This window comes from Anas acuta, chromosome 5 (assembly GCF_963932015.1).
Source record: "Anas acuta chromosome 5, bAnaAcu1.1, whole genome shotgun sequence".
NCBI classification, from domain to species: domain Eukaryota; kingdom Metazoa; phylum Chordata; class Aves; order Anseriformes; family Anatidae; genus Anas; species Anas acuta.
The window spans coordinates 62,629,780-62,646,690 of NC_088983.1; the positions used below are offsets into that span (position 1 = coordinate 62,629,780).

Below are 16,911 nucleotides of genomic sequence, written 5' to 3' on the forward strand. Positions count from 1 at the left end.
TTTTTAAAAGCAATAATGAGATTATAAATCAACTCTTGTTCACTTCTGTGACTTTTAAGTAAAAAATACTTCGGAATTATCTGAGCATGCGAAGCATGTCAAAGCCAGAAATTACGTGTAGCTTCTTAGTATATGCAGACACTTTTCTGTTGCATGGTTATGGATGACACAACACTTCAATTCACTTCACAAACCAAGAATAAAGTTCTGGAAATAAGTACACTGGAAAGGCAATCAAACTCATCACTACTACAAAAGATGGAATTGAACAAAGAAATATATTTCATCTTGATAACACTTTCCTAACAGATGTGAGATTACATTAAAATTCCAAGCGAAGCTTTTCTGAAAATGTTTAACAGGGCAAGAGAATACTGTCTTCTGTGGAGAACATACAGTTAAGCAAAGTAAAGCTTCAGGATTACTAAGAACAAATCAATTCTGATGTTTTAAACCAGATTATTTTCAGAATCACTCTTATATCAACATTCCGCATAACATTTACTGACTGTATGAATCAAAAACTGTACTGAAGAGTCCAAATCACCAAGCTCTTTCAAAATGCCTTCACCACCAAAAAAAAAATCAGCTGTAGAGGGCACAGGTGAAAGAAATTTTCAGTTCAGCATCACAGTTCTGTCCTACCACTACAGCTATGCTGCTCCAAAACCCAACTAGTATCTCCTACACAGTGCTGGTCTGTGTACTATAAATGCACTAGATCCAAGTGAAGCTAGCAAGAGAGCTCCAGAGCAACAGAGTTCGACGAGCTCAGAGTCAGAAAAAGAACTTTTAACAGGGAAACGTTCTGAATGCAAGACTCACTGTAAAATCACATGAAAGAACTAATGCTTTAGACTAAAAATAGGCAGACAAACCTAACCAAGATTAAAACCAATTCACAAACCAAATTATTTTGGTCTCCAAAGGACAGAGAACTTCATTTGCACAAATAAGGGAGAGCAAAGATGGACTGCAAGTAACTACAGACATTCCATAAATGTTACAGACCATTCACTACTCAAGCCATCAAAAATAAATAAATAAATATCAGATCTCTAGAGTTGAACAGTTTTCACCTCTCGCTGATCATTGTCAAGACGCAGGTGCTCCGTGTGTTGCTTTTGTCTGTCCTTCCGCCTCCACTGTGCAGGAGCATTTCTCTTTGTCCACCTACAGACAGAGGACTTACTCAGCAACTATCGAGAACCAGGTGAAGAGGAGTAGCAATGGAGGAAAAATAAGTTTCTATCTCATTGTATATTGAATATGTCAACATCTATTTTGCCAGACAAAGCGCAGCTGCAAATACACACAAAGAATCTCTGCAGAAGCTGCCAGTCTTGGGCAACCAGAGGAACTCAAAATTAGATCACATACATTTGTTTTGTATTTTTCCTTTATTTTAGGATATCCAGTTCTAATTCACACCTTTTTCCTCTTTCTTCAAGTTTTTAATAAGAAGATATCCTAAAACATACACTAGCTCTTAACTAAGAACCAATAAGGAGATCTGCTTTTTATAGCAGCAGCAGTTCAATGTAACTCAGAAGTACCTCAATTATAAAAGGGCTCCTTAGTTAAATTTCTTCTTTCTAAAATTCCAGATAATAAAAACAGAACAAAAGCTACCATATACAACCCATATACATCACTTTTCTGAATTACTCTCATTTTGAAGAAAGAAAATACTGAATTTGTTCTCTTGATACTAAAGCGGTACCTCTGCTTTAGTACTATTCTTACAGCTCTAACCGAGATCCAGCACCTGTTGTCCTAGCTTGCTTACTTGTTGCTTGCTGGTCCAGTAGATAAAACATCAGACTGAAGCTTGGGAAAAAATCCAAGTTCATACTTTCCTTGTCCAATTTTCATGTCCAGCAGGTGTGGATGGACTGCAGTGTGATCTATTTTTGCCAGTCTTAATTCAATCGATTTCTCTGAAATAGTAAGAAAGTTGAATTTTTTTAAACACCTGTCTTAATGTGATTAATGTATAATCACATATCCACAGCTAAAAGCAGATCTCAAATTTAAGAGGAGGCAAAAGTTTCTTATGGACCTCAAGGCACACTAGTACAAGAGTGTATTAAGCATTAAACAAAGAGTGCATTAAGGAGAAAAATGCTTATCTTCTTAAGCTCAAACTTTTTTCTGCACATCAATGCATACAGGAAAACAGTTAACATCAATTACTCGTTACGTGAATTTCATCTCAGCTTCCTATATAACATTTAGCTTGCTCACTTTAGCTTCATACCTCAGATTTTTGGTCTCTTCCTTTGGCTTTTTTCTTCCTCTCTCTCTCTCTTTTTTTTTTTTTTTTTTTTAGTGTTGACAATGGTTGCTTAACTTTAACTTAGTATCTACAACACATAGCACTGACTATGTTGTGTTTTCTTAGGTGCCAAGAAAGGAGCTTCTTATTCTTACCAGCCTCATCAATGGTTGTGCATTTTTGATACATAGATGTGCGCAGAGTTGGTGTTCTAACATTTAGCAGCCTAATTTTGTCCACTCTAGAATCAAATACTCTCAAAACAGGGTCTTTATCATCTTCATCATGACACATAATCTTATTGTCAATAAATGATGCAAACATTTGTGTCTCCAGGAATCTTGAGAGGAAAGGCAAGTAAGGCTCAGGCTGGTCTGACAAGAACGATGCCTAAAAGACAGCAAGCAAATAAGAATGTTTGGTGGTCTGCAGAGATACAGGCAGAAAGTATCTCCAATTTTTCTAATAAAGGGTGTACTAAGGTGTTTTAGAACCATTCAAAGCCTAGTTTTAATAAAGACACCAGTTCTATCTCCAGAACAGGCAGTCAATAGAAATTTTCAGTTTCATAATTATCACTTACTATACAGCACAACAATTATTAAGCTGTGGTTTTACTGTTTCCTTCATTTTCTAAAAGAATTAAAAAAAAAAATCAATAGAATCCCAGCAAACCACAATAAAAGTACTGCAGGTGGGGGTATTACACCTGGCTAGGCTCAAAGCTTATGAAGTTGATGAGAATCTTTTCATACGATTTGATGGAAATTAACCTTCTAGCATGTAGTGGTCCAACGTAATCTTTATCCACATATATTATCTACCCTGCGGACAAACATCTGATCTCTGGTAAGGAATGTACAGAGTTTACTAGTCAACTCGGAAGAGCTGGGTGCTGTATTTCACTGAAAAGAGATATTTGGTACACATGTACCTAAGCTGCATGGAATCAGGTCTTTATTCATCAACAGATTCAGCAGTATCTCTGGTTAAAAACAAACAGAAAAACACGAATAATTTTCACTAAAAATATTTAACACTAATGTAGAGGTTAACCATAGAGTGAGACTTTCTGATGTACATATTTTTATATAGTATCATTAAAAGCACATCTTCAAGTGTGTTTATGTAGCTATTTTTCCCACATAATATACAAGATGGGTCTTTTGGGGGTAACACTGAAATTTAAGGAAGAAATTACAACTTTGATAGTACTGATTTCCATTTTATGATCCAGTGAACAAAATCTTAGGCATAAATACTGCTATAGTTTTAAAATTGATTTATTACAACTTACTTTATCAAAGTTTTGCATCTGTTCCCTGTTTGTAAACCAAGATTCCTTGTCCTGATTGGGTTGAATGACAAACACTTCATAATCTGCAAACATTTGTGTAAAGCGGTTGGCAAAAATTTCACGGATTTGAATATTCAGTTGGTAAACCTTGAATTCTTCTTCATCACACTGAATTTTAAGATCCTTTTTGCTACTGGTCTCCTCTCGCACCTCCAGCTGAGGAAATAAACGAACACACACACACACACCAAAAAAGTTTATTTGTATATTGTTGCTTTTTCAGGTATTATGGGCACACAAGACCTAATCTGCCATTCAGCTGCTACTGATTCAACATTCTAGTCTTCGAAAATAAGAAAAAGATTACTTCCAGTTTCAAGCACTGCAATAAAACAGCAACATCAAAAAAAAAATTGAAAAAACCTTGTCTATAAAAGCTATCCCTTCAATAATAAACCATATCGTATTTTAGAACTGGTGGCAATGGATATACTTTAGGTTAAAAAACGTACAGATAACAACTGCATACATGCCCATCTATGCCATATACCTAATGTCCTTTTACCCTTTACTTTTCTGTAGGACTTTTGCTATCCATGCATATTAAACCAATACATATATCTGCCTTGTGTAACACAAGTCCATGTTACACTGTTACAGGTTAATATAGCCCAGCTTACAAATGCATTCAGATATGTACAGTCAAAATAAATTGTGCATGTCTGTTAGCCTATTTCCTACAACCTAGGTCATCGTTCAGCATCATAATGCACTGTTCATCACTACACAGCCCAGAGTAATCTCTAATTACAAATAAACCGTTCTTTACTATGGAAGAGAGCACAGAGGTAAGGCCTGAATATGCAAAAACATGTAAGAATTAGAAAAAGGCCTGTACTTCTCCCATCACTTCCCAATCCAATCAGCAAAAGAACAAAAGCTTCTTACCAGTTTTCTCCTGAACAAGAAGAAAACAATGCAAAAGGAAAACCTGAGGAGGAACATAGCTAATTTGAGCATCTAATCCTGTCTTAGTTAGTAACCAAATGATGCTTCTTATAGCCCCCATGCAGACCCTTCCCCTCAAAGCTGCTCTCCTCCTTGATGCTGGATCACACAATTTCTGTCTCTGTCCCTACCTGTAGGCCAGGTTATGGTCACATTCGTAGGAGTAAGTCTCAAGGAAGAAGAACTGGTCAAGATAACTTAAACATGCCAGAAATAAGTTTTACTCAGAAAACCTTCATCTGTTCTACAAAGGTTCAAAAATTCCACAGTGGTTCTTCAGGTAAAATCATTTATGCAAGAAGGGCCACATTTCCCCCCCCACACACCAACTCAAAAATACAACTGGGGTCACCACAAGCTGTGTACACATTCACTTGCTGGATCAGACATTAACACGCTTTACAACGTCAACTAGAAACATCGCAGCATCTCTAAAGAAAGCAGACAATAGGCAAGCAAAATTGCACATACTCTTACACAGTGTAAAACAAAGATAGCCATAGCAAACAAGGTTGGATTCCAACCTTGGATTATCTGGATATCAGTTTCAACCTTGTAAATCATAAGAAAGTGATGTAAATTTAGAATGAATCTTAAAATCAAGAATACACAAGGCAAGATATATTTTTAAATACATGATCTTGACCAAAAAAAAAAATAAAAGCTCCTCCCCTACGACTTGTCCTTGTCTCCACAAATGTTCACAAGGTTTATGTACATGTTAAATTAAGTTCTTTCCAGTGAACACAAAGCCACTCTTTAGATCAACACTTCAGACCGTCTGCTACTGTGGTTCCAGAGACAGTGTAGATCATTTCATAGCTTACCTTTTCTAGACTCACACCTGTTCTTTTAACTAGTGCTTGGAGTCTTGCAATGGTCTCATTTTCCTTTAGCAGCTCGTAGGAATTCAAAGGTGATCCTGCTATGTTCCCGTTTCTTTTATCAGAAACGAGGTCACATGCTCTGAGGCTCTTCATCTTGGAGGCACTTTCACTACAGTGAAGGTTTCCCTCAGGTGGAATTCCAAATGCCATTAGTATCTCTGAAATTTCCTGAACAAACTCAAGTTTGTTTGGAAACTGGGGCAAGTCTTCTGGCAGCTCGATGAAATGGTTGTCTATATCCACAAAGCAAAGGTTAGCCTGGAATTTAATTTAGAACAGGATACCGTTAGAGTACCATTAAGCACAAGGGTCACATTTTGTCTTTGGATTTGGTGCTTATTAAAAGAATCGGACACATATGTATTTGTTCAGGTATTTTGTAAAACAAACCTGCCCCAGCCATAATGGAATGGGTCAGGTGGCTTTGAAGAAAGCATTACTGAAGCCTACGTTTCCATGTCCAAGGAGGTAATTAAGGAAGAAGACTCATTTTTAAAGTGGCAAATCAGATACAAAAGAGATTGTAGCATATATTAGGTACAGGTGTGTGCTTTTGTTCATACATACACATACTGCTAGATTTTAACTACAAGATATTTGCAACAGTATTTTCGACATCTGCATACATAAACAAGTGACTACCTTGCTCACATAAACCCATTCCTCTGAAGTTCAGTGAATTCCACTTGGAAAGGTGTAATGACATTGCAGAAGCTGCAATAACATTATCTTGTCTTTTTTGGAAACAACTTGAGAACTACACTGGTTCCCCAAGGAAGATTAGAGGCTTGCTTCCAAGGGGGAAAAAAGAAAAAAAAAAAATTATTTGAACTAGTAGGTTCAATTCTGTTTTCCTATTCCAATCTCACTCATCTACTAAAGACCAAATAAAAATATAATATATATATTATAATATATAATATATATTATATACTATTATATAAATTATATATATAATTCACCTATGTAGCTTCTGTGACAACACCAAAAGAAGTTGCATATCTTTCTAGGATTTATCTCACCCTATATTTGGTGAGTTTTGGTTTTGGTGAAAATCTGACACATCTTAGGAACGTAGATATACGTACATCAATGTTCATATATATATACACGATGCCAAAGCCTGATGCCCTGAGGTCAACAGCAAAATTTTCAGTTGCCTCATTGGAGTTTAGACTGCTCCCACCAATTCCAAGGCCAAAGGACAATTGCAATTCTTTAGTTTCACCTCAAGTACGGTACGGGCCAAAACTACACATACATCTAGCAACGCCTGCATCAAGCCCATATCCTTCCTTTCAGGACTGTTCAAAAAAAGAAAAAAAAAAAAGGAAATGATTTAGGTTCTCCCAAAATAATGTCTAAAAAGGAAGAGCTTATTCTCTAAACAATGAGTAAGCTCCCTGCCCCACTGACACCCTAAAGAGAAAATATGTTCTATCTAATTCGTTGTCTTACACAGGCGCTTAGACTACAAGTTGCATCCAGGTTTTCAGATCCCCTCCTCGACAGTCAGATTAAAATATGACTGAGTGAAGTTTTCTGCTTGAATACAGCATTAAAAGACTAAGAAACATTCATCTACAGCATATCTGCAGTACACATCACCTCTGTAACTTTGCAAATAACCACCCAACTTCAAAGATAAGAAACATGGTATGTAAATATATATATGCATGGTTGGCTAGTGGAAAGTATGTTTACAGAACTCCTAAATTCTAAAGAATTCCTGTGAGCAAATGATGAATTTTTGTGTTCATTCTCAGCACTACTGATCTTCGTGCAAAAGTCAGAATTTGTGATGTAGAACAACTTAAAGCTGCAGCCTTCAGAAACATGAATTTAACTCATCGAGTGGCTCTTTAACACGGCAGTGCAGGAAAACTGACTAACGTGAAACTGAAGTCTGTCCATAAATCTGCAGTATTATCAAGGATCTATCACACCAGCAGACAGCATGAAAATACATACAGAGCAGCAATTATCTTTCAAAATAATTATCATGGCCAATCTGATCTAAATATGTTGGCATCAAGAGAAAAAAAGGCTTTTCAATAGACCTATCTTCTAAAACAAACATAAATTAAAAAAAAAAAAACAGAGAATTTGTTAAGATTTAGTATTCAGTAACATCTTGTTAGTTGTTGAAATAAAAATACCGAGAATCCATTTCTTTGTTAATATGACAGATACATATGTTTTCTTTTAGAAAATTTGGAAGACTTTAAAAGCTGAGTTTATTGCCCAAGATCCTTCATTAAAAGTAAGATTTTTAAAGATACTGTTTTTGTTTGATTTAACAAGTGCTGGAAGATTTAACGTTGCTTATTTTGACTCAGAATCATTGCAATTTCCATAATTCACATGCAGGTGAGTGACAAGATGCACACAAAAAGTCAGAAGCACGAAGTGGCCAGGATTAACTTGCCTGTTAAAAATATATTGCTATAGCTTTGCAAAAGTTTCTTTAAAAGGAAATTCAAAGACACATCGAAAAACAGCCTTACTTCAGTATTTGCTGGGTTTATGATTTGCAAGACTGCTAGTTTAGCCGCCTTTTTGATGAATCTTATCGATAAACAAACCACATTTTGCTAGCAACATCTGAAACAGCTGCATGTTCTTGCCTTCCCCCTTCAGTTTCTGCAGCACCTTCTTATTCTAGCCCAGCTTCTCCCATGCCTCCCCCGCCCTTTCGTTTCTGGGTTCCTTACAGGCCTCTGATGTAGCCACCAGCGAAACCACAAGGATGCTCATGCACCCAGAAAGAGCCCTCAGCAAAAGCAGCAATACATGTAAGAACAAGCTTAACTTTTAAGTGTACTTTATCACTGACATACACAAGAAACTCGACTCAACCCTACAGTAAGTTTGGAGCCTCTTGATGCTTTTAGCAGGCCACTGAGAGTCAGGGTCTTCATATCAGTGGTGAACTTGAGTGAATTCACCACTGAGCAATGCAAACTTACTTTTTGCACTAGGTTATTTTGCTGAAGATTTTAACTATTATCTGACAAAGCATCAACTTCTCAGATACAGCTGGGTTTCCACGCTCCCATGGTAAAGCATTCCTTAAAGCATCAGCTGTGGCCAAAATATGGGAGACTGCCATGACAAGCAAACCTAAAGAAGCTTTATGGCATATCTGTGGAAGACCTAACAGTTAGAACAGTCAGTCTTTTCAAATATATTAGCCTAAAGCATTTTTAAAACATTTAGAGCAATACAAATAACGATTTTTACAACTTCATTACAAAATACCAACCAGGAGATCTATAGAGACACTGAAGTATCCTTGCCATGTTAGATAGCAGTATTATACTCTTCCTAATATTATACTCAATGCCCTTCAACTGAGAAGCACTAACTATATTTTCCATCAATCCTCACTTCCCTATTCTTTGTCTAAGTTAGATATTGGATAATAACTGTCCCATCCATCCATATGAATGGATTCGCAACAGAGATGCGGTTTATGCCGTTTCAACACAAAGCCAAACATTTTTTCAGGACTCAAAATAAATTAGAAGGTAGAACTGCTCTCTGTTCTGATACCCCTTCTGATAAGGGAGGAAAATTCTGATACTGTATCTATGAATCAGAAGCCTAGAGGCAGGACTTGGAAACTGAGATCCTCACATAACCCTGAAGATTTCATATAGTATCATATACATGCCAAACGTTAGAGATAAGCAATATTAAATAGCAACGTTGCTTTTGTTACCAATGACAGATTTGTCTTTACGTACACATAATAGAATCCCTATGGCCTCTTCTACTGTTATATCGTGACATTTATTCATGCTTCTTGTCAGCTTCTCCATAAGGAATTATGTTTAGAGCTTATCTGACTCTTCAAGTGAAGGGTATCTGAAGGCCTAATCAGAATGCAAAGTTGTTTTGAGATGAACCTGTAATCTGCAGTTCTAAATATATTAGAGCTGATTAAATTGTTGTTATCAGAAATACTGATACTGATCAGTAGTTTCACTTAGCGAGACTAACATGCACTTCAGATTCCGCTTTGCATCTTAAATGGTACATTCATGCCTCATTAGAACAGCAGATTTTTTCTTGTTTTGCTTTTTAAAAGTAAATACTCTCCAATGTAAATCTCAACAACAGCGAGCTTTTCTTCTTCCCAGCCTAGTTTACCTCTTGGATAAACAAATTTGCCCTATTTGTATAGGGTAACTTCCTAGGCATCTTTGAAGTCTCTGCTGTATGTTAAAGTCCACTTGCATACCATAGCTACTTTCCCAAAGTGCAGCACTAAGATCTTCAGCAGTTACCAAGAAACCTTACTCAGCAGTGGCTCCCAGAAAGGGGGATTTCTCAGACTACGCCATGTACCCAACTGTAAAAGCTCACTCTTGGAGGGGGGTGGGGGACAACAGTGGGTGGGCACAACAGAAAAGCTGCAGCTTCAGGACAAGTTTGTATCCTGCAGCATATTCCATTACACAGGCACATTCCTGCCGATATCTCAAGTACACTGTGTCCTTTCCTTCCTTTCCCAACAGCATCTCAGTAAGACTGTATCAACAATCTACTCCTCCGCCTTCACTAAAGACTACCTAAAAAAAAAAAAAGTTGTGATGCCAGGTGATTTTTTTTAGTACTGCTTTGATTTCATTTTTAACATCTATAAACAGATCTACCTTAGTTCAAACCTCCAAAGTAACCTGATAAGGCTCTTTAGAAACATTTACCCTTTAAATAACTGAAGCATCCATTCAAAAATGTTTATATGGAGGTCCCAGAGTCATTTCAAAGTTAGAAAAATCTCTCTTTGCAAGGAGAGGACAGTCTTTTTGAAACTTCCTAAAATAAGGAGAACATCCATGGTGTATATTAATATACATTCCCACATATATACTTTACTATCCTCCAGCTATCCTTTATAAAAAGTATACTAGCCATATTCATTAGGCCTGTCAATGCATTCAACATTTTGTAAAAACGTAGGAAACAAAGCCAATAAACAGTCTTCATGGCAAGAACAGACATTACGTTCATCACAGAATGCCTGAGGTTGTAAGGTGCCCCTGGAGACCGTTCAGACCATTTAGCCTTCTTGCTCAAGAAGATCCCCTAAAGCACATTACCCAGGATTGTGTCCAGGCAGCTTGGACTTCTCCAAGGAAGGAGACCCCACAACCTCCGTGGGCAACCTGTGCCAGTGCTCCGTCCCACTTCCAGCAAAGAACTTTCTCCCTCATGTTCAGAAGGAACTTCCTGTGTTAACTACTGTTATTACTCTGTTATTAATTCATAAAGACTTAATTACTCTGTTATTAATTATGCCAATGCAAAAAGAGAGGGAGAAAAAGAAATCAGGAGATTTATAAAGACTTGAGCTTTATCAGGAAAACAACAACAATTTGAGGAGAAAATTTCTTTTCAACTTGGCAGGAAAAGCCAATGAAAACTACCAGCATATGGATTTGAGTAAAAAGAGCAATGTTGGCATGGTGACCAGACTGGAAGTTCACAAAAATATATTGTCTTTATTTCCATATAGCTTTTTTAGGAAGTTTATGTCAAGTTATGTTGCAGACTCATCTAATAATGAAGCAGATTAAAAAAAAAAAAGCAACAACCACCATCACCAAAAAATCCTCTCCCTGCCACACTTCTCCACACCAATTCTCCAGTAATTTAAATGATAATAGAAGCAAATGGGCAACCAGAGAAAGTGACAAAGATTATGGACCCTAGTAGTAGGATTTCCTAAGCAGAATGTTTTCCAGGATTTACCCAGTCCTTCCCCTGTGAAGTTACACCTGTGCTAGCTACTAAGCAGACTCCAGCAGGGGCCAGACCCGTGCTGTCCCACAGCTAACAATTCTGCAAACACCAGCTTCCCAGAGGGCTGTAGGATTGAGCTGTCCAGCTTCTTCACAACAGCCAGATGACACTTCAACTCTCATCAGTTGGTACTTACAAGAGCAAACACACCAGTGCTACCCCACAAGAGAAGCCATCCAGCCTACCGACAGAGCTGCCTGACCCAGCCAGCCAGCAGCCACCTGACACACGCTTCCCACAGGTAGTTGCTGGCTCCTGCAGGCACCTCCTCTGTTACCTTAGGTAGTGCTCGACCACTGTTGGTCCCTTGATTCTCACAAACAGCTCCTAAAGCCTCTCCTGGCAGTGCCCTAAAAATAATATTTGTGAACAGCGGGATAAAAAAAAAGCAACCCCCATGTGGTTTTAATGTAGTCCCAGCCCCACGTATGAGTGGCAAAGCCTTTATGGACCATTCCCATAATTTATGCAGTAGCTGTTGCTAACATAAGCTCACTACAAGGCAGGATTTCCTTAGCACTATCCCAGTTAGTACCAGTTTGCTTAAGCAGGTGCTGACATTTTGCTATGAGCTGAAGTTTACATTCAGAGGAAAAACCAAAATAGTTTTGGTACAGACAACTGACCAGCTGGGTCCAGGTAAACCAATCCCAACTCAGAAACACAGTGCGGAGAAACCCAGCCTAATCCTGCACAGCTAGGAACCAGAGCAAGCAGAGCGCAGCACTGATGTCAGTGAAGATTTGCTCAGTCAGCACCACACAAGCAGCTGCAAGGCCTTTTGGCCGTAGCAGCTTTTTTGACCTTAAGGTCACACTGCACTTTTCTGCATTTCCTAGCACAACGTATGTCAGTTTTGCACCATAAAATTGTTCTTTCTGTAAAAGACGCATGTAAAATTATAGTCTAACTTTATCAGAGCACAATTCCAAAGATGGGGTTTTATTTCGCAATTTCATTGAATTTTCTCCAGAGTCTCCAAAAAGATAAGATCCATACAAAATCGGAGCCAGCGGGAATTTCACGACGGCTGTTACAGTTAACATTCATCTTTTGTCTCATTCCTCACTTTTCTCATAGCTACATTATTTCATCAATTGAAACAAGCTCCTCTCACCTCCTGAGGGAGTTCCAGCTTCGACCTGTCATCCAGTCCATTGGAGTGCAAGCCCATCAGGTAAGGGACGGGAGCATCAAGAAAATGGAGGAGGGATGCTGGAAGGATAGGAACATACACATGCTGCCACTGAAATGGAAACATTAGTGCTGTGATGGTCTCTGCCACAGTCATCAGTCTCTGATAATCTGAAAAAGAGCAAGAAAAAAAATCCTTTTCATAAAGATGTTTAAGTCATTCTGAATTAAAGAAACGAGAGCTTGCTGTAAAACCACAAAACTCGCTACTAACTGAGCAGCATCTTTAATGAAAGCCAACCCTTGTACACCAAGCCCATTTTGCTGAAACGACAAAGAGAGCTCAACACAAAGTAGGTCATTCCACGAGTCACACGGAAATGAGCAAGTTAGGTCTTAGCACCCATCAGGTCACCCTCTGCTACCTCATCCAGGGTTACAAGCAGGTCCACCATTCGAGCGTGGAAGCTGTATTGTAATTGTCTAGGAAACACATCGGAAATATTTTATTTTCTCCATGCTTACGGCTTTCTATGCAAGCCTTGGATGAAAACCAAGGCATCTGGTATCTCTCAGATAAACATTTCTAAAAGAGTGCTTAACCGTCTATAAAGCATGCTGCATAGTAGCCAACCCAATAGTGGGACCGAAATATCTGCGTAAGAAATAAAAAGGATTGGCTTCATCTGTCCTTAGAAACACATGACCAAACTCTCAGTTCAATGTAAAAACAACTCTTCCTCACAGCATTTAACAGCAGTGCTAGCTGCACCTATGCAACATGCATACAAAAAGATCTTTTTTATTCAGCAGCTGGTGTCTAGAGCAGTTATTGCAGTATGCTGGGCCAAAACCTCCCCCTCCTCTTTTATACTCTGGAATCTTCTCTAATGTTTTTTGATATCTATATCCTGCAAAAGAGGCAACACCAGATGAACTGAGAGCATGTGGTTTAATGCAAACAACCACTAAAACGTTCAGAATGCTTCTGAGCAGCCAGGCTGCAAAGCCCATAAAGCAAGCTTGTAAGACTAAGACAGCTCCTATCGTCAATCAAGCTATAAATACAGTACAAGCTGTAAACAAAGGATGCCTTCTGCATGATTCTGCAACAATACCTAATTCCAGCCAGAAAGGGAAGCAGAGGGAATAGGAGGAAGGGAAAAATAATAATAAAAAAAAACAACAGCATCCTTTGTGCGTGTGTGTGTGTATGCATGTGTGGTGGGAGGGGGTGTCTTCCAACACATTCATAAGATTACAGACAATGTGACATTGCAAAAGCAGCCTGAATACACAGGTTCAGGCATGGAAGTTTCTGAAGCTGTTACTACACTGTCGCAGAGTGGATATGAAAAGTGAGAACAATATTTGTTCTAAACAAACGCTCCAGAGTGAAATTAAGCAGTTCTCGGCATTCGTGATTCGTTTTGTGTGGAATCGAAGTTAGAGAGTCTGGGGTCTGCAAGAGGAACTCATCACAGGTTTTGCTACCAGCAGTCAATTCTGCAATCCAGACTTTCAATTTTCAGTTTCAGACCAAGCTACGCCTGGCGAAAAGGTTCCTGCATAATGCTACTCCTCACTGTCTCACACCAGATCTGCTGTGCTGGTGCTCCTTAATCAAAACGAGCTAGGATGCCTTAAACAGTTCTATGTTTTTGCACATAGCATACCTGGACTGAAGCACATTAGGGAACAATTCAATCAACATTACTAGCAACACTGCCCTATTCTGCCTGGACACCAGTTTCTGCCTGCACAGTTGCTGGTTTGCAGCTTTAATCACAGACCGAATGCTAAGAAGTGATGAATTAATGATAAGCTTTGGGAAGAAGAATCTACCACATGCCCTGTTTTCTTCAGCATTAAAAGCTACTTTAAAGAAGCCGGAGATACACAAATATTCCAGCTGGTTCATATTCAGCTTGTTTATCTGAAGGAACAAGTCTCAGAATAGAAAGTGTTTTCCTACTACACACACGCAAAAAAAAATCTTGCCTAATTCTGCTGGCTAATTTAAATACAACTTCTCTCTCTGTCATTATGCTAACTTTAGTATTAGCCTTTCAAATTAATTACAAAGTAAAATCAATAATTCAAATTTTCTATCCACTCAGCAACCACCTCCTGCAACCCAGCTGCCTGCAAACACCCTCTGATCCTGGAGAGCCACAGGCATGAGCCATTCCCAGACACTTGACCTGCATCACCACAGCCTGCCAAGAATGGTCACTACATTTGGCTTTGTGCACTTCAGGAGCCAGTGACAAAAGGATAAAGACAAGAAGCCTGCAAACATAAACCAAAATAATTTGAATGCTTTCCTAAGTTATACCTATCCAGCAAGGGTGGGGTGTTTCATTTGCTTTACAAAAAAAGGGAAAGCAGCGTATTTCTGATATTAAAGAATTAGGAAGGATTTAGGAAAAAAAAAAAACAAAAACACCACACAACAGGTAGGAAGTGCTTCAGTAGCGGTGCTAATCTTGGTTTTGAAACCAGAGTATGCTTACTCTGGTGCCAATGCCACAGGCTTTGTATTGTGCAAGAGCACTGGTAGAGGAAAAGCGACACACCACGAGGGCACTGTTTGGATGGCAAGGACTTAACTGATCAACGTGCAAGGAAAAAAAACAGCTACTTTCGTTTAGATGACAAAGAAATACCGCTGTATTTGTCAAATAATTTCCATCCCCCATGCCACTTGCATACTGTTAGTTTAAAGCAGAGTTGCCCTTCCAGTGGAGGACCGTTACCACAGGTGAGTTTGGACATCTTCAGAAAATACGTGACTAAACTAGAAGGATGTGCTATTTGACAGGGTTAAGCCTCTCCTTAAGCTGAAGAGGATCAGAAGGTGAAAAAGAGTTACATAGGCAGTCCCTGTAGTCTGCCAAGGTGGGACTACCAGGGCAAAGAAATTAAAACTAATACTTTACATCTCCAGAGGGAACATCATCGTAAGCAAATGAAGTAAATGGGGGGAGTGATTCAAAGTCAACGCAATCAACTAAAAAACTGTATTTTTTTACTTGAAAATGGCAGCAGCCAGAAAATACACAGAAAAATAAAACTGAGCAAGATCACCTGTGGCAGTGGTGCATTGTATTTCTCCTTTTATTGTTTTTAGCTGTTTAGAAAAGCTTCCTCCAAGCAAATTTTGCAGCTGTCCTCAGTGCACACTTTTCAGAAAAGCTCTAGGTGCTCTAGAGATAAGAAATAAATCTGCTTCACAGATGTAAGAGCAACATAAATTGCAGGAATGCAAATCAGCTTCTGCAAAATAATCTGGTGAGGGCACAACTAAAGGTCTCCTTCAGCACCACTGTCTTCTTGTATTTTTGCCTGAATCCCTTAGTAGCAGCTCAGCACTAGGAGCAGCTTTGGGTTCTTCATCACCTCATAGGCACGGATGTTCCTCTAACGCTTTCCCAAGCGAGAGAGTCAATTCTCACAAAACAACAGTCAAACCAAGGAGCTCATTCCTTCCCTACATTTGGAAGGCACTGATCCCAAACATACAGGCTGTGCCAATATAGTAGGACAAAAGAAGAACTTCCAGAAGCATAATGTCAGAAACATGGCAAAGGAATCTCAGAAGCAAAACACACTTGCTGCCAAGTGAAGTTACTCCAATTCCAAGGACAGCCAGCAACTTAAAATGCTACATAATTTGTTTCAAAAAACAAATGTATCTGGCTGCAAAGCCCTCCAAGAGGAAAAAAATAAAAAAAGTAAACCTCATTAGCAAACCCTCTTATACTGTTTTAAATCTAAACCCAGCAATCTCATCTGACCTAGAAGTGATCTCAGCAGTTTCAGCTGTCACAGGTTTGGGCATCAAAAGATTTACAAAAGCCAAAGGATGCTGAAAAAAATTAAGATTTAGATTCACAAAGACAACCTAGACCTTGCGGAACTGTTTGTACAAGAACATGAGCAAGCCCTTTCCAAAAGTTCAAGTACTTTCTAGTTCCACTCAGAACTGAGCACACCATCATCCGTATCTAAAAGAAAAAGCAAAAGAAGGAAATGGTAACAGCACAGACAACCAGCACCTCAGTCAGATGTTCCCTTTTCCTACTGATAACACTCTTTTAAACATCAAAGCAAGCAATCACTCTACCAATTTTCTACTTCACTGCCACATAAAAGAAAACAGAATAACTCAGTTAGAAAAGACATGAGATTTTTCAGGAAGAAAAACTTGATTTCTAGAACTTAAAAAATACTACCCACTTCCATTTCAAATAATAAGAAAATAAAGAATGTCTTTATCAAAAGCATTTTAGAAAAGTCTTCATCTTCCCTGCTGGCAACTCCAGCAGTATCCTGTATCTTCTGTTATTAACTCACGAGTAGCTTTGACAGTAAATTCAGTAAATAATAGCAAACTGTCCCAAAAAGTTGTGTTGCTTTTTACTTTGTTTTTTGTTGTTTTTTGTTTTTGTTGTTTTGTTTGTTTGTTTTAAAGAAAAATAGCAAGAAAAAAA

The 16,911-nt window shown here is 38.4% G+C and overlaps 1 protein-coding gene across 5 annotated transcripts in view; it reads right to left on the bottom strand.

Annotated features, from left to right (window-relative positions):
* The window catches only part of DENND5A (DENN domain containing 5A), a 61,052-nt gene that overhangs the window by 25,525 nt on the left and 18,616 nt on the right, over positions 1-16,911 (bottom strand). For all 5 annotated transcript variants that reach the window (XR_011097455.1, XM_068685277.1, XM_068685275.1 and 2 more), the window contains 6 exons: positions 12,399-12,586; positions 5,411-5,728; positions 3,576-3,791; positions 2,434-2,668; positions 1,790-1,940; positions 1,080-1,173 (listed from right to left, as the gene is read on the bottom strand). Coding sequence is in view for 4 of the 5 variants with exons in the window: in XM_068685277.1 (XP_068541378.1) it covers positions 1,080-1,173; positions 1,790-1,940; positions 2,434-2,668; positions 3,576-3,791; positions 5,411-5,728; positions 12,399-12,586 (1,202 nt within the window). In the remaining variant the exon portion in view is untranslated. The remainder of the gene's footprint in view (positions 1-1,079; positions 1,174-1,789; positions 1,941-2,433; positions 2,669-3,575; positions 3,792-5,410; positions 5,729-12,398; positions 12,587-16,911) is intronic.